Genomic DNA, 18,366 nt, shown 5'->3' with positions numbered 1-18,366 from the left:
AGACCCAGCAAGCAAAACTCAAGCCAGGGAGCGGCACTGCCCATGCTCGAAGGCCAGACTGGCCTCCCCTCCTTCACCTCGCCACATCTGGACTCCCTGTTTCTTCACCCAATTGCTATTCTTCTGAGCCTAGAAAAAATGGGTGCTGAACAAAGGTGATGCGACCAGTGAATCATCCAATCCCTCTTCTCTTCCAGCACTTGCGCCGCTGGTCCTACAGGGAGGGAGAAGCACCTGCTTCTTTCGCCCTTTCTTTGGGTGCTTCCTCACTCGGCTTCAGTCCTTGGCCTTCAGCCAGTTCAGAGAGCGTTCAGATGCCTCCGTGTTTCTCTGGGTGTCTGCACTTGCTGATCACTCTCAGCTTTAACTGTCACCTCCTCGGAGCAGTCTTTCCTGATCATACCATCTAATGTACTGATAGTTATCTCTACTATTCTCTCTCACGGCTGTAATAGGTTTGATTCCTTGCTAATTGCCTGCCTTCTCTCCTCGAATGTAAGCCTCCTGAACACACTCAGCCTTGCCCAGCCTGCACGGTGCCATGCACTGTGCCAGCACATGGAAGACATCTTACTATTTGTTGATTAATTGAATGAGTTCTGCAGACAAACGAGTTTCCGGTGTTTGGGGGACCCATGTTTGCAACCCCCTAACCTAGTTCAGCTTCTCCAAATGGGTTTTATTTTGAGGCCCAGTTGTAGCTGCCTGGAGCATTGTGTTAAGCAGGATTCTGAGGCCATGTCTATGGCGGTGAATTTTTGGTGGTGTACTCTCTTAGCACCCTCTTCGGGGATAAGCTGTCTCGCCTGGACCATGCTTCTAAAGTTTCTGTAAGGCGCCTTTGATAAAAAAGAAGCCATACTGTAGCAGGAGCAAATAGAAAATAAAAAGTTCAGGAGATTCAAACGAAACCTGAAATTGGCCCTTTGCCTTTTCCCTTTCCTCATTCTGAGTACCACAGGTTGACATCACTCTAGGGAGGAAGGAGGAGAACACTCTTGTTCAAACACCAGTGTCCTAAACATGGAGGGAAGAAAGGCTTACAGAGCATGACTGGCTGAGGAAATTGCTTTTTGAATAAATGCTTCCTTCTCTGAAGTTTGCTTCATCACAAACCTCCCTTTCCAAGGGCGCTTCATTTCATTTCTCAGGAGGCCGGAGGGAATCAAACTGGTAGAAATCTCTAGTCCCTGTGACTTCACTAATTTCCTACCCACGGAAAAACCAGGAAAACTCAGATAGGGTGGAGCCTGGGGCGAGGCGTCAGTGACCAGCAATTACTAACTGAAAACTGCCCTGGGAGACAACTGGCCCCCTCCCCCGCCCCCCACCCACAGAGGAGGCACCCCAGCTCAGAGGCTGATCTCTATTTGCAACTTTGGTTTTCTTTTCTGGACTGCTTTAGTACCCATGTTTTCAAAAATGTTAACCAAAGGAAAATTTACAGAGTGGATCCCTGAGTGAACTAGAAGCCAGTAAACTGTATTTCTGATCCGAACCAATGATTGTTCCTAATTAGCCATGCGATGTTCTCCTGACTTACATTCCTAAGAGACTTGGATGATTGATTCCTCTGGAAAATGGGGATGATGAACTTACACAGCCAGTAGGTTGGGAGGGAAGCTGTAACTTAGAGACCTATTCTGACAAATGTTTCTTGAAAACCTACTCCTGGGTGTCAGACACAGCAAGCAGTGAGGATACAAAGATGGATGTTACTGTGATTTGGTGATTTCTACCATAAACATGGGAACTAGACAGGAGGCTTGTTACCAAATCAGCTGTTGTTGAGTGCTTTTTTTTTCTTCTTTTTTCTTATTTATTTTTGGCTGTGTTGGGTCTTCGTTTCTGTGCGAAGGCTTTCTCTAGTTGTGGCAAGCAGGGGCCACTCTTCATCACGGTGCGCGGGCCTCACTGTCGCGGCCTCTCTTGTTGCAGAGCACAGGCTCCAGACGCGCAGGCTCAGTAGTTGTGGCTCACGGGCCCAGTTGCTCCGCGGCATGTGGGATCTTCCCAGACCAGGGCTCGAGCCCATATCCCCTTCATTGGCAGGCAGATTCTCAACCACTGCGCCACCAGGGAAGCCCTTGAGTGCTTTTTTTTTTTGGATTTTTTTTTTTTTAGTAATTGGAAGAGCAAAGAACTCCTGGGTGAGCGCGATTGATTTCTCTACCGAACCGTCGCAGCCAGGTTACCGCTGTACATGGGACCGTCAGCTGAAATGCTAAGCCCCACTATTAGGCAGGGTTAAACATGAAGCTCACTGTAGTAAGCTATGAGGAAAATTTCAGCAGTGGGGTGTCCCTAAGAATAAGCCGACTTTGCCCTTCACGCTGTCTATGCCGATGATTCTCAAACGCGGCGACTCCTGTATCAACCCTCACTGCTCCCTCACAGCCCCGTTGCTGAGTCCTGTTCCTCAGCTGCCCGATGTCACGTTGTCAGGAAGTTCTAGACTGTGGCCTGCAGCACGGCAGATCCAGGTGGGCCTCCCTTCATCAGGTGCACATTTCAGGTTAGCTTCATGGCTCGCTCCCCTGACCGGAAGTGACCCCTTTGATGTTTTAATTAAAATCAACCCTGCATAGGGCCAGAAGCCACAGTAGCTTTTTGCTGAACTGCTCCTAACAAGCTTCTGATGGAAAACTGCAAACTTTAATGTCCCACCAATTAAAGCGATTTTCTGATGGCAGGTGTGCACCCCAGCAGACCAGAATTGTTCACCTGGGTTTGTACAGGTTAGTAGGGTGTATGGGATGCTCTGAAGACCATTCACAGTTTAGTCAGTTGAGTAGCATCTCATCCAAATTGTGATGCTGGCAGTCTCATTTGCTGCTTTGGCAATCGGCTTGACAATGTGATACTTTAATGGATATTTGGGTTCTGTTATAGTACAGTGGTTTGGCAAATACTTTGGGGGGTTACAAATTCTTAAACATCAACACTCTATACTCCTTGAAAGTAGGACGTCATTAATTAATAGTTTATTTCAGCATTTTGGCCCCATTGGCAGCACTAAAAAACTTTTGCTTCTACTCAAGCAAGTTAGGCTCAAGTCAAAGCTCTGGCAGCTAATCAAATGATGAATGCTCCATCAGTTACCAGAATTTCTCTCCATAAAGGGCAAAGAACTGGACTATGGAAACTCAACAGTGAACAGAGGGAACTGCAGGGAATTTGGTTGCAGTAATCTAGTGGTTAGTCCAGAGTTTCAGCTCACAGGATCCCTCCCATGGAGAGAAAGAACGGAGGAAATGAACATATTTTTGCCCAAAGAAATATTTGAAGAATCTCAGGGTTCTAAAGAAGCAGAAGTGGTAGCAAGAGGTTGATGACACAAGTCATGGTTTTTTGGGTTTTTTTGCCTCAAGTGAAAGCAAGAGGTGATTCATTAGGACACCAAGAAAGCCCAAAGTGGTGATAATCTGCTCAATAACCAGTACTTAGAGAAGGGACATTCGGTGTTTGGGGACAAAACATGTGCTCAAAGGATGCTGGCTGTATGTGTATGAGAGAGACAGAGAGAGTGAGACAGCATCAAGATCATGAAATATAACTCAGTGCCAATCTAAATGGTCCAGAAAGGGTTCTTAGGGACTTCGGGAAGTGTTCTGCATGTATTGAGCAGAAACGCAGTGATTTTTCACACTGGTTCAGAGCAGCCTTGAGCAGGGGACCAGGATCAATGTGTGCTTTACAGAGTGCCTGGAAGGAAGCATCAGAGGCAGAGGTCCATGTACAGGGAGGGGCTGAGCCTTCTCACTAACCGCACACACTGCACTGACCCACCACCACCCTGACTGTGGGCACCTGAGCCTCCCAGCTCCCACCACTTCTTCTCTGGTTGCTGCACTAGCTTGTCTCCCTCTAATTCCCCAGCCAGGCTATTCTTTTTTTTACGTCTTTATTGGAGTATAATTGCTTTACTCCAATGGCATGTTAGTTTCTGCTTTATAACAAAGTGAATCAGTTATACATATACATATGTTCCCATATCTCCTCCCTCTTGCATCTCCCTCCCTCCCACCCTCCCTATCCCACCCCTCTAGGTGGTCACAAAGCACCGAGCTGATCTCCCTGTGCTATGAGGCTGCTTCCCACTAGCTATCTATTTTACGTTTGGTAGTGTATATATGTCCGTGCCACTCTCTTGCTTTGTCACAGCTCACCCTTCCCCCTCCCCATATCCTCAAGTCCATTCTCTAGTAGGTCTGTGTCTTTATTCCCGTCTTACCCCTAGGTTCTTCATGACCTTTTTTTTTTTCTTAGGTTCCATATATATGTGTTAGCATACAGTATTTGTCTTCCTCTTTCTGACTTACTTTGTATGACAGACTCTAGGTCCATCCACCTCACTACAAATAACTCAATTTCGTTTCTTTTTATGGCTGAGTAATATTCCATTGTATATATGTGCCCCATCTTCTTTATCCATTCATCCGATGATGGACACTTAGGTTGTTTCCTCTCCTCCAGCCGGGCTATTCTTTATGAAAAGTTATTCAGTCCTTTTACTTCCTTGCTTCTAACCCTTTAATATCTTCCCACTGCACCACAGATAAAATCCAAACCTCCTAGCCATCCCCACCAGCTGTAAGGGACCCGCTATCTCCCGCACTTACTCTTGCAGCCAGTTACTCAAATGCCAAGCTTCCTTTTCCCTCCAGGTTGCTGTCCGCTTGCTGTCCTCCTAGCCCTTTGCTCCGTGGGCCTCTAATCATCGCTCATGTCGCAGCTGAAAGGGCACCTCTTCATGAGGCCTTGCTCCAGACACCCCTCCCCCAAAGTTCCACCGTCCCTGCACATCACTCTGCTCTGATTCTCTTCAGAGCTCTTATCATATGAAATTATTTTGACTTCTAAGCATCTGTCATAAAAAAATTCTGGAGCCTTCTACTGTTCAACTCAATGAAAAAAACCACGCCCACATGGCTGTCGCATGTTCTGAAAGGCCCAAGCTTCACGTTTGCAGTCACTTCCCCCATCTCCGCTCCAATTCCCACCTCTGGACCATCTCCCGAGGTGAATGCCATGTTTCCCAAATTTTTACTTAACATATTTTCTAAATTGACTCTTATTTTTAACTTAGATTTACTTTAAAAGGAAACTTGAGATGGCATCATAAATGGGAGATAAGCCTCAAATAAATAAGATCTAAATAAAATAGTCTTATATTCTAGCTACAGTCTGGATGGTACCTCTCATTCTGTTAGAGGTCACACTGGTACCATGTTCAGGACAAGCTCCTACCGACGGAGACTTTCTTTTTGATTACTCAGACGACTGAAAGGTGATTTGGGAGGGGAATATCTTTCTCAATAGGGTTCAAAACTTTCTGCAGTTTTGAACTGTAGAACTGGAGGCCATCTTTTGGGCCACTGGGGTGTGGGTCCCTTCTTTAAGCAATGGAATGTTAAAGCTTCTCAAAATGGCAACTGAGTTTCAGCTCTCTCAACAACTCTGATAGGTGGGCAGGCATGGCTAGGATGCCAGGGCAGCATTCGTCATGAAAGAAAGAGTAGTGCCAGAGGAGGGTGAAGCTGATGATGGGCACAGGTTACAGGAGAGCTGGCAGATAGATACCTCATGTGTTTGCTGAAGCTGTTCCCATTGCCGAGAACAACGCTGTCCTTAAAATCCCATCACCATCTTTGAAGCCAGTGCAAATCCTGATTTTTTAAAGTCAACCGCAGACCCTATGCCAGTAAGAATTATTGTCTCCCCCAGATATCCTGAGAGCACTATGATAGAACTTCTAGTCCAGTATTTATATCATACTGACTTGGACTAAATGATGTGTGTATGAATCTGTCTGCCCTGTTGGGTGGTGAGACCCCAGAAGGCAAAGGTTTTTGTCTTATTCATCTTTATAGCTTTCATAAGAGCTAGAACAGTGCCTGGAGTATATCATGTGCTCAACAAAGGCTTGTTGGCTAAATTCAAAGCAGTAACAGAGGGTCAGATCTAAAAAAATTAAGGATATACTTCCCATTGAAATTATTTTCCTTGTAATACTTTATATAAACACCTGTCTGAGCAGAACCATCAACCTGTAAGAAATGGTTTAAACTCTCCGTTCTTCATATTGTTTTACAAAACTAAACAATGAAAGATATTGATGGATTTTAGACCGCCACCCAAGTTTATATTCAGCCATGTCTTCTTTGAGAAGTGGCTTTAAATTGTTTTTCTGCTCTTGGAAGATAATTTGGCATTTTACTACAGGTTAATTCTAAATTCTGAAAAAAACGTTTAAATTATTGTGAATCATTCCTCCTACTCTATTCCATTACAGAGCTATAAAAATGTCAATAGTCAAGGCAGTTTGAGCATTACATCAGGGAATTAATCATTGCCCCACATGCCTCGTGAGAACACACTCAATGCACAGGAAGTAGCACAGTGTCAAAATCGACACGTATCAGTACTTCAATCAGCAATCCTGTTAACACTACCTTCCCCCAAAATCATTTCAGGCAGATAAAGCAGGAAGACTGCAGATACAGGTTTTTTTTTTAATCTCTTTTCAAAGCTGTATAGAAATAGAATTCACTTCGAGGAGCCATCACAGACTTCCCTCTGTGGAATGTGAATAAAGACTTTGGTTCGACTTTCTGCAAACTTTGTAACTTTGGCATGAGCCTTCCTCAAAGAACCATGCTTCTGAAAAGAGTTTCAACTCTTGCTGTTGCATAAGGAGAAGGGAAGGAATAGACGTTACATCAGCCTTGGTGCTGAGCATATTCATGATTTAACTTCTGTGGCCTCACAGCAGGGAGGAAAGAGATGGAGAACTATACAGCAGTGAATCCCAGACACCCTAGTGGAAAGAACTACTGTTATTTTATGTACTACTAAGAAAGAAAAACACTGCCAATTAAATTATGACACACCGTTGATTGTAGGACATGCTTTGATTTCAGAGATGTTACAATGGGAAAACCTGTGCATCTCAGAACAGACGAGCTGTGGATTTTAAACAGTGCTAATGAGTTCCTCTGCATTTCATGCAAAAATAATAATAAGCCCCAGAATGCATAAAATGCTAGCCTTGAATCTGACCTTCCTTCGGACAGTCTCCTCCATCTTCTCCAGGATTCACAGCTAAGTGGTTTTGGAAACAACCGAAATAAAACCAAGCACTTCCTATGGTCCCTTCCTGAGGGGTCTCCAAGACTGAGTTGCCAGATAAGATACAGGATGTCCAGTTACATTTGAATTTCAGATAAACGACGAATATTTTTTAGTATACGTATGTCCCCGACACTGCATGAGATATAGTAAAACAAATTAACTGAGTGCCCTGTATTTTTATTTGCTAAATCTGGCAGCTGTGCTCCCAGGGTAATTCTGACTGCATTTGACCTTCACCACATGCTTTTTACTTTAAGGACCTTAACCTTTACCTGTCAGGAGCCTCCAGTAATACTTCAGTCACTTCTTACAACAACTCTGAGAGGTAGGAATTATTGCTGGTATCTTAGGGCTGAAGGAGCTAAATTTCCTCCTCAGACTTGAATGTCTCATTAGATTAGTTTGGTTTGGTTTGAATCCTGATCACGGCTGTTAATCCTTTCACACAGTAGCTAAGGTCCAAAAGCTAAAGGTCACTGGGAAACCATGAAGATGGTAAAGGTACTTTTACCCCTGGAAACAACCTCTGTGGGTTGGTCATTGGTCACTGTCAGGGGACAGTATATCCAGCATATAATAATAATAACAATAATCATGATAATAATAGTCATGGTAGCAGCAGTAGCAAACCCTCAGCTCCTCTTACTACGTGTCACGCACATCACTAATCACACCTCTTACTACTCCCTTTTTACAGTTCCAGAGCAGGGTTTGCAAAGGAAAGCCTCCATACTGGTGACTGAGTTGTAGGCAACGGGTTTAAAGGCAAAGGTATTATTTCTGTTACGTGTATGGCCTCTGTCTATACACACAATCTTCTCTCAAATGCACTGCTTCTCAAGTGCCTGAGAAGTTTGAAAAGAATCCCCACACCCAGGCTGCCCCCAGACCAATTAAATCAGAATCCCTGGGGCGGAGCCAGGCGTCTGTAGTTTTTAAAGTTCTCTATGTGATTGCAGTGGGCAGCCGCGGTTGAGCACGGCTGTTCTAAGGAAAGCTACACGCTTCCATCTGGGGCTTTTAGGAGGGAAACCCCTAAGTTTTAAAAACCATATACAACAGAGCTTTGCAAATACAATTAGTTTTTGTTTTACTTATTTCCTGTTTTCCATAGACAACTTATAAGCATTGGCACAACGTTGCCATCTGTAAGGCATATGACAATAGCAGACGGGAGCTTAATAACCGAAGAGGCATTAACGTTTGCAGGCCCTAAATTATTTGCGTTCATCTGGTACGATCTGTGTGATGAGACCACTTAATGCTGGATTTCAACACCAGAAGTGGGAAGGCCATATTGCCTGGGCTTTGCATCGTTCCTTGTCATCCTATTGAATTGTTACAAGATGGATTTATAACAGACCTAAAGCTAGTATCAAAATGAAAATCAGTTCCTGAGTAGAAAAATCACAATCCCGTTTGCCTCGCCTGTAGCCATTGCGTCATATCTGCTTCTGCAAGGAGGGAAATGACTTTTTAATGTGGTTTTCTTCCACTAAGGAGAATTAAATCTATGTGGCAAAACGTAAAACCAGCGTGCTGGCAGCCAGATTCTGAGCGGAAGATCCATGACATGCTTGTGTCCTGGTTATATGCTAATGAAACTCATTTAGGCTCAGACTTACGCCAAGTAGAAATAGCGCTCAGCTGGAGGGCCAGGCTATCTTTGTTCCCTCACTGTTTTGCCTTCTGTATCAAAGTTTGCTCTGAAATAATGGGGACATTTCTCCATCGGCTGCAAGCTGCCAGGGTGGGGGGCGGGGGGTGTCTCTGGGTTAGAGTGAGAATGAGTTGGGCCTGAAATAGCAAACTCCACTATTTTAGTCGTGAGGCTTTTCTTCCTGAGTCAGCAGGCTCCTTTGTCAAAGGATCTGGCTTTTGGGTGACGGTACCCGGTGAGCTGCAGCAGGATCTGCGGAGCTGTTCACTCTTTGGTGGCACTGCACTTCCTCCAGGATAAACTAAAAGGCAAAATTTGCCGGGGACACCCCTGGCACTACTGCTCCTTGCTGGGTGATCTCCAATAGGTGAATGAACTTCCTCGGAACTCAATTTCTTCCTTGGTGAGGAGTGAAGCAGTGCCTGCCTTGTGTGTGGACTATAGTAAGGATTAAACGAAATGATGCACAAGGAAATAATACGTGAAGAAGAAACCTCCCTTTACATCATGAATACTAGTTATCATTGGTGCTATTAGTTTGCCTCAATCTCCCTAAATGACTTAACACGAAATAGTACATTGTGCCTCCTGTAAGAATTTATACCCTCAGCATTTTACAGTGTGCAGAGCCACGCACAGGAATAACAAATTCAGTTACTAAAACTAAATTGCAATAGGACTAAGGTGAAAAACTGACCTCTTCTAAAGAAGAGAGTTCTGACAACACCCTCTCTCTCTCTGATAGAATTGAAATTTGATTCACTCTATGTAAATCGGAGACATATACAAATGTTTTTTAAATAAATATGGGTGTCTGAAGAGGATTTTAAAAGGGCTCCTTTGTCTAAGACCAACTGTTATTTTTTGATGCTTCCTCGTTTAATTTTTTATTTAGTTTTTCTTTGTTTTTTACCATTTGCCTGCTTGAAGCCTCTTTTAATGCATGTACTCTTTTATTTCTTACTCAGTACTCGTGGCCCTTCTATTCATTATTCTCATAAATTAGCCCGGGCTGTTTTGGCTCGCTGAGCGAAACTGCTCAGAGCTCATATAACAGAGGCTAGGCCCAAGAGAAGAGGACGTAAACCCCAGGCCAGCTTGGGGAACGACTGTGGGTAGGTGGCAAACGTAATGCCTTCAGCGTCTGGGAAGTAAAACGAATGGATGATGCTGGGCAAGCGCGATGTTTGAGAGTGGTGAGGGTTTTGGTAAATGCAGAGTGTCCCCCGTCTGTGACGCCCACTCCCGACCTCAGCAGATAATTACAAGGCGGTGAAGGGACCACATGTAGCAGCCTAATCTAGTTATTGTATTACAAAAGCTGGAGATGTGGATTTGTACACAAAACCTCCCCATTTTCAAATTCTGGCAACTAATACAATGAAAAGAAAGACACGCGCGCCCCCGGCCTCTGATTTGCGAATGCTGTTCGGCCGCTCCCCCAAGATTTGTTCACGGAGATCCCAAGGGCCTATTAATGAGCCTAGTTTTCTTCTCCGAAGCTCCAGAAACATGACAAAGAGAAGGAGGACTCCCCAGCCTTGTGGAGATCGGAGGAGGAGATGGCAGCCGAAGCCGCGGCACTGCGGGGCTACTTTCAGTGACGCAGGTAAAGACTGTACGTTTACTTTATCATCGCTCAGAACCCCACCCCCCGCAAGAGCCTCACTCAAGAAATAATGAGGATTGGGCTTCCCTGGTGGCGCAGTGGTTGAGAGTTCGCCTGCCGATGCATGGGACGCGGGTTCGTGCCCCGGTCCGGGAGGATCCCACATGCCGCGGAGCAGCTGGGCCCGTGGGCCATGGCCACTGAGCTGGCGCGTCCGGAGCCTGTGCTCCCCAACGGGAGAGGCCACAACAGTGAGAGGCCCGCGTACCGAAAAGAAATAATGAGGATGCAGAAAAGCAGCCGCACCCACTTTCTACAGTGGTGGTTGCACAAACATTAAAGCCCGAGTGGAGAGGACCCTGACCCTTGAGGCACTTGGTCCAGCCTCTGGGTCTCTCTTCCCGACTCCCCATCACCTTCTACATACCGCTCCGGTCTGTTCCCTTCCTTCCAGCCCACCCCAGGCCCTTGTCCCCTCTGTCCTCTCCATTCCTGCCCCTCTGCAAGCCAATCTCCACAGAGCAGCTGGAGGTAGTTTGTAAGGAAGGCAAACCCGATCCTTTAAAACATCAAAACCCTTCCAGGGAGTCCCACTGCCCTCAGGCTCAACTCTCAGACTCCCGTCAGGCTGTGGGGAGCCCTGAAACAGCTCCGCCACAGCCAGGCAGGCTCTCCTTGCGCTTGGGCCTCCTCTCCTGCTGCTGTTCGGTAAACTGGCCCCTTGGCTTTGGCTGCCGGGAAGCTCAGGCCAGGCAAAGAGAATTCTCTCTTTCCGTTAATGATGTTTTACTATCGGGAGATCACAGATTTAAGACTCTGATAGAAAGCTATAGCCAACCTCCTTTCCACATTTTTACACAATGTCAAGGGACTCGTGCGTCGTCTGAAACGCCTTAATAAACAGTGTGCCCGTGAAATCTTGGGGCCTACCTTGAGTAAAAAAAATTATTCGTTTTCTGAAATTCAAATTTATCTGGGTCCTGTATTTTATCTGGCACCCCTGTTAATAAACCTCCTTAGGAATTATGGACCCCAGATAAAGAGCCTCCTCTCTAAATAGCTTTTCTTTTCTAAAATCGTCTGCTTCATCTGGTCTTGTGTGAATGTGTTTATGTTATAAGCAGCTGAAGTAGATCAGATACAAATGAAAAATGCAATTAGTGAACAAATACTGGTAGCAGTTGAATTATGTCAAATTGTATCAACCACTTGGTAGTTATGACTTTTAGCTAGAAAACACATTGGTTGTAGTATTATGTTTTCATTTGGAAATGTAAGTCTATTTTGGTGAGTTTAAAATACATGTGCATTTCTTGGTCTTTCTCTCCCCACCTCTTTAAAGACCCCGTGTCAACTACCTCCCCCTCCATTACTGTTCACATATGCTGTGTGCTCAGGCCCTTGCATCTAGAAAGCTTATTTTATTCTCCCATGTCACTGGCTTGTCAGCTCTGCACCCAGTTGCCTGAAGGGATATAGCGTGGTGGTAGCAGAAGCTGTCTTTGATATTTTATTTTTAACCTTTTCCACCGCTGTTCACCTTCTCATCTCTCCCCTTCTCTCCTCCACCTCCCCTTAGGATCTAGCTAGTTTACCTAAGAACATAGGCCTATGGGCATGAATGCAAACCCTGTTCTATTCCTCTTCTGAAAGCCGGTGTGTCATTTTGGGATGTCCTGTTCAAATGCGGTCACCATTCTTCAGACTCAACTTTCTAGGCTGAATTTTTTTTCTTTTTGGGTTTCTTATGTAATGGGCACTTTCAGGGAGAGGCAGGAGAGGCAGGAAAGCTCCAGGCTGTTCCCGAGGCCTGCTGAATTGTAGGGTTCTATCTTACAAGTGTTTTCTAGACTGTTTAGAGAATGTAAACTTCTTACCCAAGTTTCCTGTACGCTCTGCTTTGTCAGTTTTTGCTTCTGTCTTGCCTTGAGGCCTAACTCCCCTGTCTGCCAGGTGAATCCACTTGCCTCATAAGTCTTGCCACAAAGATATCCACCTTAACTTGTCACACAGACTGTTGCCAGAGAGCCTGTGCATTTCTCAATGAACTAACATTAACCGCTCTCTTTAAGGGTCTTTTGCTACAGACGAAACAAATCACCTTCAGTTCTCCCAGCAGTCAGACGTGGCGAATGAGAACAAGAGGGATAATGTGGCCAGTGAGCATACAGCTAGTAACGTGGCGGTGAGGGACTTAGACATGGGCCCTAAGATTTCACCAAGAGCACCCTTACCACCTGTAGTGTGAGACAGGGACTGTATATAGTTCTCTTTAGAGACAAAGGGGAAAGGAAACATTCATCTAGGAAACCTGATCATGGAGCTGGTCCACCTGGATCATTGATACCCACTCTCCTCCCTTTTCAAAGTGCACCTATCCACCGAGTGTTTACACAATGTTAAGGGGTTCGTGGAACTTTCTGAAGTTGGTTAACAAATAGGGCTGTCATGCAAGATATGGACGTACCTAGACTTAGGTACTTAGGTAGTGAATAAAACGGTATTCAGCATTTATCTGAAATTCAGATAAACTTGGCCTCTCCAAGCTCTCCTGAGTATACCCTCAGCAGCAAGTCCAGTCAGTGTCGGGCAGAGCCAGTTCAAAGGCTCTGATGTCGTTCACTGTGCACAGCTGCACGCTTCACAGCACACACACAGGCAGATACAACGGGGCTCAGCCCCGGGGTCGATGACTATCGCCCACATTACCGAGAATTTACAAGACCTGGGTTCTGTTATTTTCCCATCTTGCAGGTGATGACAAAACTGAGACTCACTCAGTGATTTAAGTGTTACTCTAAGGTAAACGGCGAGTAAGGGGTAGAGCTCAGACCTGAACCTAGTTCCACCCCGAAAGCCCTTGCCTTCGTCTCTCACCACCCACCTTTTGCTTGGAAGAGCCCGTGTGTCCAGCCAGCACCGCCACCCTATCCCAGCCCCCCTGTACCTTCCAAATAGTCTCTTCAGCCTCTTCATCCGCTCTACTGGCCTCGCCGGCCCTTCGGTGAGGACGTGCCTCCCCTGCTGGGCTTCCTCGACATCCTGTTCATCACCCTCCAGCACCTGCCTCCCCAGCAGCAGACAGCCAGGCTGCAGGGGGCTGAGCTCGCACCTGCTGACTACCAGACCTGCCGACTCCTGCCCTCTTTTCTCCACCAGTCGACCGCGTGCCTACGTCACATGGCCTTGAGCGTGGGCAGTGTGTTGCACAAATTTCAGTTATTCCCATTTTGTCATGATTTTTCTCATCTTTGTGAGATTCACCTTTAAAATTTCAGGTTATCTTAAACTTTATATCTTAGCCTCAATGAGAAACAAGTATTACTTATTATTAGAAGTTAAGCATAAAAAATAAACCATGAAAGAAAAACAGTGCGGATGAATTCCAGCTCTGCATAGTTGCTTGCCTGTTGCTATCAGCACTGAGGTTGCCGGTCATCCTTAGAGAGGTTGGCACCAAACCAAGGCTCTCCATTTGCCCTATTCAAAAGGATTAAAAGAGAATTACCTACAGAGGGATTCAGTGTAGATCAGCTAAAATGATCTTAAACAGGCCAACGATACCCATCTTTGGAAAACAGCAGTAGAGGTCAGAATCCAAAACCTGACCAAGCTGACTCCAGACCTGCTCCAGCCCCTAAGCTAGTTCTCCCCGTGTCTCTCCCCCAGCACAGGGAAAAGCACGCGGGAGGCCAGAGCGAGCTTCCCTGGGGATGCGAGGCCGCTGACTGGTACCTAGATGAAGGACTCCAGGCAGGAAGCCCTGCACCACACCCCACAGGCACGCTCAGGCTCTGGGCCGATTGGATCTGTTTGCCATCCGTCTACCTTAACAACCAGCGCACTGCCGAGAAGAATGTCCGGCCTCATGCCCAGAGATGCCCTATCTAGGAAACGGGACTGTGATAGGCAAAGAGCGGCTCTCTGCTGAATGCTTGGTAGGGAAGTACCTAGCAACCCCTCAGTAAGTAATCGACCTTGTTCTGTAGCTTCTTTATGCATAAACCCAGATTAATCCTCAGCATGGACAAGACTGCCAGAGGACCACAGAGATAAACATTCCCAAACTAGAAACCGTTTCCTGTGCCTCTTGAAGCCATCCTTTGTTTGGTTCCAGGAATTCAGCATTTGCCTTCTGCTTAGGTGAATTTATGCATTGCCTCCCCCTGTTGGGCTGAGTTCCTGGGTAGGGGTATTGCCTCCCCGCACTGGGCTGAGTTCCTGGGTAGGGGTTTTGTGACGGCTCTTTTAGTGTATGTTATAAATCATATTAGATGACGGTGGATCTGCGTTTCTTATCTAACCTTGCATCCTTCCTGGAACATAGTATTTTTCTCTAGGTACTCAGTACTTGGGTTTGCTGCCGCGGCACACCCTTGTTTATTATCACCTCCTGTTCCCACTCCCACCCCATGTTGTAATTGGGTGGGGTGTGTTGTAAAATATGCAAGCATCACCCCTAACTCTGATAGAAAGTCAGAGCAGAGCAGGTCTCCACACCCTGCTGTGTCAGCAGAGTTCGTTTGTAATTCATCAAACTCTCCTCTGTGCTTGCCATTACTTTATAGATAATTGGTTGCCTCTCATTTACTTATAACACAGCCGTGCACTTTCAAAGCAACTGAGTCAGCCCAAAACAGCATTATTAGTAGCTACAGATGTACTGTCAAGGCAAAATTTTGACACTAGACTTTTTGAAAAAATCACCATAATTTCAGCCACAGGACCACACATATCATAATCATGGATAGTCAAAGTGGACGAGAAAGGACAGGTTTACTTATTTAGCACACATTCTGGTCACTGAATTGTACCTTTTGAAATCTACCCCAACAGCTTAGAAAAAAATCTCAGCCTTCTCCAAGAGGGTCTCCTCTCAGCTCAGCAGCCTCCAATGAGAAAGACCCAAGGAGCAGATCATAGTATTCATGTTTCCTCAGGGAAGAGGAAGAGTTAACTTCAGCTCCTTGGCCAATTCAGTCCTAAACCCACTAGGTAATCCCCATGTCGGGGTCTCTTCAATACCAAGGAAAGTGTTGGCCAGCACTCCTTCAGCCCGTCCCCAGATTGATACAAGAAAAGATTTTCTTTAGCATGGAAGTGTAAGAGACGATCCCTTGCCCTTGTTTAAGGATACTGATACTTTAGTATGTTCTTAAGCGCTTTAGATAAAGGATGCATCATCTTAAACAAAGATATTTTCGTTTGCTTTTTCTTCCTCTCCTGCCCATGTTTCTACTGGATTATGCTGCCTCTTCCCTCCTTCTGTGTAGACTACGTTTACAGAACCAGATTTCAATAGCAAGGAATTAAAAACTCAGTTATTTGGATTAGCTAAATATAAATCAAGCCCCTATGGCCTAAATTGGGAATGATAAACCATAGAATCATAGAGACTTGAGAAATAATCAAATCTAATGTCCCATTAAATGAGTTATTTTATCATAGCCCGAAAGAAGAACCATTTAGTTATACTTTAAAAACCTCCCTTTATAAACATTCTTTTAGATAAGTCCACCCCATGGCTCCAAAATGGGTTTTTAGTTCTGTTTCATTATTTTTAAAATGCTTTACCAAGATCCAGCTTTCTCTAAAATGTCCCTAATAGTTCAGGCAAAAGATTTCCCAGGCCAGTAATGGTTAAAAGAAATCTACCGAACTGTTCTGCTGAGATTTCATTCGACTGGTGGGAGAAATGACTAGTGTCCTGTAGGCAATTTTAACTCTTCTGAACCTTGGAAATACATGATCCATCAGCACGGAGTCTCCTTTTCGGAAAAGTGTAGTCCAAATCCCAAAAGTAAATTTTAAAAGTTTCAAGCTTGGGACTTCCCTGGTGGTCCAGTGGTTAAGAATCCGTCTTGCAATGCAGGGGACACCCGTTCGATCCCTGGTCAGGGAGCTAAGATCCCACATGCCTCAGGGCAACTAAGCCCGCGAGCCGCAGCTACAGAGCCCACACACTCTGGAGCCCGTGCGCCACAACTAGAGAGAAGCCCGTGCACCGCAATGAAAGATCCCGCATGCCGCAACTAAGACCCGACGCAGCCAAAAAATATTAATTTTTTAAAAAGTTTCAAGCTTTCCTTGCATCTTGCAAAATGATGATAAAGCCTATCATCACCATCATCTTCATCCTCATCTCATCTCCAGAAATGGATAATTTATCACATATCAACCCGCATACTCTCATATGGCAGAAACCTTCTAGAAATGTCTACCCACTGCCAAGACTCTTCTTTTTCTACTTGCTTCTCTCCACTCTTCCACTCTTCTCATTTTGTCTTTGTCTCTGCCAGAAAGGAAGGTGGGGGGAAAAGACCCTCCTAGAGGTCGTGGGCAGTTAATATGAAGAAAGGCTATGAAAATTCACCTGAATAATCTTTGACTCATCATTTACTACTAGCTATGCAGTAGCTATGCAGTTCACTCCAGCCTATGCCTAACCTGTCCCTCAGCCACCTCTTATATCGTAAGTGCTCCATTATTCTGACACTCCAGGGGCATCAATCAGGTTATCATGTGGGCATGCAACCAATCAGTTCAGGATACACTATCAAAAGCAGCTCTAAATTGTGCTCCTTCTGGATTTAATACTTCTCTGAGGATCCAGAGGACACTTTAGTATCTTCTACTACCTCCAATTTATAATGAATGGTGGGCCATGGAGACTGCGAGGGCCCATCAGCTATGCCAACGTGGAGATGCGTTATGTTCCCTCTGATTTCTATTTTAAAGATAATAAACGATGGAGATGTTTGAGTTATGAGAAATTAGTTCAAACAGTAATTAAAGAACAAAACCTGTAGGGCATGCTGTTTTGAGACCACCAGAAAAGAAGTGTGGCTTCTGCTTCTAACAGACCAAATAATCTGAATCAACCTACCCACTGTGTTCAACTAGAAAAATTACACAAGAGTATAAGAAAACATCTGTTAAAGGTAAAAAGGTATCACAAGAGTACAGGGTCAAGATCCAAGAAAGGACAGAAATGCAGAGAGAGGAGCCCAGGATGAAGGGTTGCCTGTCCCCTGAAGGCATCGATGAGTCTTAGAGAGGCAGATGGAGCTAAAGCAATAAAAGCTGGGGTGCCAATGGCAGGGCCCTCTCTAAATCTCCCATAACTGGATGGGAATGTGAAGATCTGGGAAAGTGATACCCTTGGAAAGAGTGAGCAAGATGTAAATCAGCCCTGGTATCAACTGCAGCCCAATTTTCAAAACGTCTGGGCAGTTGAGAAAGTCTCAGTCCCAGAAATTGAAGTAAGGTGATTCTAAATTCCTCGTCCCATGGGGTTCCTGGAAGAAGCAAAGAAAAAAATAACCTCTGGAAGAAAATAAATCCATTCAAGATCTTAAATTATTTCTGTAAATAATTTTTTTTTTCAAATAGAATGCCCAATACGAGTGTGTATACATACACACACAGACACACACTCTGCACAGTAATATGAGGAGACAAGTCAATATAAACAAGGTTAGAATCCCCAGACACAGCCATTAAAATAACTGTGTTTACTTTCTTTTGGGATAGAAAGGACCAGGTTGAAAAAAAAATTCAGCAGAAAGCCAGAATCTATTAAAAGTACAGAGATGATGTGAAGAAGAACCAAACAGAAATTCTATAACTGAAAAATACAGTAGCCCAATGAATGAAGTTAGCAGCAGATTTTTTACAGGCAGAAAAAGCATTAGTGAACTTAAAATGAGCCATATGAAAATATTCAGAATGAACCATGAAGAGATGAAAGGAGAGTGGGAAAAAGTATGAGAGGTCAGAAGATACAGAACATTCTGAGAAAGTCTAATAGATACTTATGTACAGTTCCAAAATAGGGTTCTAGTGGAAGACATACTTAAAGAGACAATGGCTGCGAATGTTTCAAAACTGGCAAAAGTCATCAATCCAACTATTCGAGACCACACCAAACCCAGAGTGGGGGGTATAGAATATGCACCTAGGC

General features: G+C 44.9%; 1 protein-coding gene across 6 annotated transcripts in view; it reads left to right on the top strand.

Moving 5' to 3' along the window:
* FHIT (fragile histidine triad diadenosine triphosphatase) overlaps positions 1–18,366 on the top strand; it is a 1,455,268-nt gene that overhangs the window by 1,420,915 nt on the left and 15,987 nt on the right. For all 6 annotated transcript variants that reach the window (XM_082663608.1, XM_082663605.1, XM_082663607.1 and 3 more), the window contains one exon: positions 10,297–10,403. In XM_082663608.1, coding sequence (XP_082519734.1) covers positions 10,297–10,398 — 102 coding nt within the window. In that variant the 3' untranslated portion in view covers positions 10,399–10,403. The remainder of the gene's footprint in view (positions 1–10,296; positions 10,404–18,366) is intronic.

This window comes from Grampus griseus (genome assembly GCF_964374135.1).
Source record: "Grampus griseus genome assembly, chromosome: 10".
NCBI classification, from domain to species: Eukaryota; Metazoa; Chordata; class Mammalia; order Artiodactyla; family Delphinidae; genus Grampus; species Grampus griseus.
Note: the sequence above shows the minus strand (reverse complement) of the source record. Positions and strands in the feature narration are given on the sequence as shown.